The sequence below is a fragment of the Canis lupus genome, chromosome 20 (assembly GCF_003254725.2).
Source record: "Canis lupus dingo isolate Sandy chromosome 20, ASM325472v2, whole genome shotgun sequence".
In the NCBI taxonomy this organism is placed as follows: Eukaryota; Metazoa; Chordata; class Mammalia; order Carnivora; family Canidae; genus Canis; species Canis lupus.
Genome location: NC_064262.1, coordinates 52236446 through 52239497, shown reverse-complemented (window position 1 = coordinate 52239497; position 3052 = coordinate 52236446). Strand labels below are relative to the sequence as shown.

General features: G+C 47.1%; 1 protein-coding gene across 1 annotated transcript; it reads left to right on the top strand.

Moving 5' to 3' along the window:
* Window positions 1-1390, top strand: LOC112666448 (fructose-bisphosphate aldolase A-like). The gene has a single exon (XM_035703367.1). It carries the CDS (start codon window positions 87-89, stop codon window positions 1179-1181), a length of 1095 nt encoding a protein of 364 aa, XP_035559260.1. The 5' UTR covers window positions 1-86; the 3' UTR covers window positions 1182-1390.
* Window positions 1391-3052: the final 1662 nt, after the last annotated feature.

Sequence of the window (3052 nt, the reverse complement as noted above, 5' to 3'; positions counted from 1 at the left end):
CGGCCGCGTTCGCTTGCTCAGTCCGCTGGCCGGCCCACCGCCCTCCACCGCCGCACCCCCTCCGGTGCCAGGAACGGACCCGCAACATGCCCTACCAATACCCAGCGCTGACCCCGGAGCAGAAGAAGGAGCTTTCTGACATCGCTCACCGCATCGTGGCCCCGGGCAAGGGCATCCTGGCTGCAGATGAGTCCACCGGGAGCATCGCCAGGCGGCTGCAGCCCATTGGCACCGAGAACACCGAGGAGAACCGGCGCGTCTACCGCCAGCTGCTGCTGACCGCCGACGACCGCGTCAACCCCTGCATTGGGGGGGTCATCCTCTTCCACGAGACACTGTACCAGAAGACCGACGACGGGCGTCCCTTCCCCCAAGTCATCAAATCCAAGGGTGGCATTGTAGGCATCAAGGTGGACAAAGGTGTGGGAGCCCTGGCAGGAACAAATGGGGAGACCACCACCCAAGGGCTGGATGGGCTGTCCGAGCGCTGTGCCCAGTACAAGAAGGACGGGGCCGACTTTGCCAAGTGGCGCTGTGTGCTGAAAATTGGGCAACACACCCCCTCAGCCCTTGCCATCATGGAGAATGCCAACGTCCTGGCCCGTTACGCCAGCATCTGCCAGCAGAATGGCATCGTGCCCATGGTGGAGCCTGAGATCCTCCCCGATGGGGACCACGACTTGAAGCGCTGTCAGTATGTAACCGAGAAGGTGCTGGCTGCTGTCTACAAGGCCCTGAGTGACCACCACATCTACCTGGAGGGCACTTTGCTGATGCCCAACATGGTAACCCCAGGCCACGCCTGCACCCATAAATATTCTCCTGAGGAGATTGCCATGGCAACTGTCACAGCACTGCGCCGCACAGTGCCCCCCGCTGTTACGGGGATCACCTTCCTATCAGGCAGCCAGAGTGAGGAGGAGGCATCCATCAACCTCAATGCCATCAACAAGTGCCCCCTGCTGAAGCCATGGGCCCTGACCTTCTCCTATGGCCGAGCCCTACAGGCTTCTGCCCTCAAGGCCTGGGGTGGAAAGAAGGAGAACCTGAAGGCCGCCCAGGAGGAGTATATCAAGCGAGCCCTGGCCAACAGCCTCGCCTGTCAAGGAAAGTACACCCCAAGTGGGCAGGCCGGGGCTGCAGCCAGGGAGTCCCTCTTCATCTCTAACCACGCCTACTAAGCGGAGGTGTTCTAAGGCTGCCCCCTCAACACTCCAGCACCTCCCCCCCAACACTCTTGAAGAGAGGGCCTCACCTGGGGCTCCAGGCTGCTCTTTCCCATCACTTTGGCCTCCCGTGTGACCTTGGTGTGTGGTGGTGTCTGTACATGCTAACTCCGTTGCTCTTCCCGGCCCACTGCCAATAAACAACTATTTAAGGGGGAAAAAAATTCCTGTTCATGTCTTCTGCCCATTTTTAATTGGATTATTTGCTTTGGAGTGTTGAGTTTTTTTATTTTTTATTTATTTTTATCTTTTTACTTTTTTTTTTTTAAAGATTTTATTTATTTATTTATTCGAGAGAGAGAGAGGCAGAGACACAGGCAGAGGGAGAAGCAGGCTCCATGCAGGGAGACCGACGTAGGACTCGATCCCAGGCCTCCAGGATCACGCCCTGGACTGAAGGCAGGTGCTAAACCACTGAGCCACCCAGGGATCCCTGGAGTGTTGAGTTTCATAAGTTCTTTATATATTTTGGATACTAACCCTTTATCAGATGTCATTTACAAATATCTTCTCCCATTCCAGTGGTGGCCCTTCAGTTTTTCGTTGTTTCCCTTGCTGTGCAGAAGCTTTTTTTTTTTTTTTTTTTTATGTAGTCCCAGCAGTTTGTTTTTGTTTTTGTTTCTCTTGCCCCGGAAGCTACACATCTAGTAAGAGGTTGCTATGGCTGATGTCAAAGAAAAAAAAAGGAGACAATAATAATAAACAGTCTCTTAAATACAGAGAACTAGTGGTTGCCAGAAGGAGGGGATTAGCGGGGGTATTGGTGATGTGAAATAGATAAAGGGGATCAAGAATACACTTATCTCTATGAGCACAGAAGAATATAGATTGTTGAATTATACTGTACACCTGAAACTAATATAATGGTTCAATGAAAATAACACATTGCCCACCTTAAATTTACACAATGTTGTATGTCAAATCTTATGAAATTTAATGTCCTGAGTCTGAATTAGCATGTGGAAAAAACAAAAATGATAAAACTTGTTTAAATAGATGTAAAAATGATCTTAATATTACTGTATTAAAATACTAATCTCTTTAGAGTATATGCTTTTTAAAAAAATAATACTTTAACTCAAGGAAAATATAACTACAGAACACTAAGATAAAAAAAACACTGCAATAAAAAAAAAAGGCATGTGGAGCAAAAACAAATGTATCTATGTGGCCAGCTTTGGAAAATACATTCTGCCACAAAAGTGAACCCTTTTGAAGGGAGAAGAAATGTGTGGGAAATATCAGAAAGGGAGACAGAACATAATGACTCCTAACTCTGGGAAACGAACTAGGGGTAATGGAAGGGGAGGAGGGCAGGGGGTAGGGGTGACTGGGTGACGGGCACTGAGGGGGGCACTTGACAGGATGAGCACTGGGTGTTATTCTGTATGTTGGTAAATTGAACACCAGTAAAAAATAAATTTATTATTAAAAAAAAGTGAACCCTTTTATGCACCTTGAACTATTTACAGGGCAAATGCTATAAACACTTTAAAATATATGTTACCAGGACCTATTTCAAAAACTGACTTAAAGTTTATTAATTTATGACATCAGGGTCAGGTACTCTCCCCCCTGCTGAATCCTATTAGGTACCATATTTCTTTTCCGAGGGTCCTACAGTCCCTATCTACTCTATAGACCAAAGATTAATTCTTAGAGTCTTTGTTTGTATTTGTGTCAACCAAAGTTCTTATTTTTAACCTATTAAGTTACAGGAGATGGTTTTTTTCTAGCTTCTATGTGCTATGCATATATGATGTACAACAAAGCCCTATATAAAAAAATGAATAAGCAACATGGTAAACAAATCAAACAGCAACAAG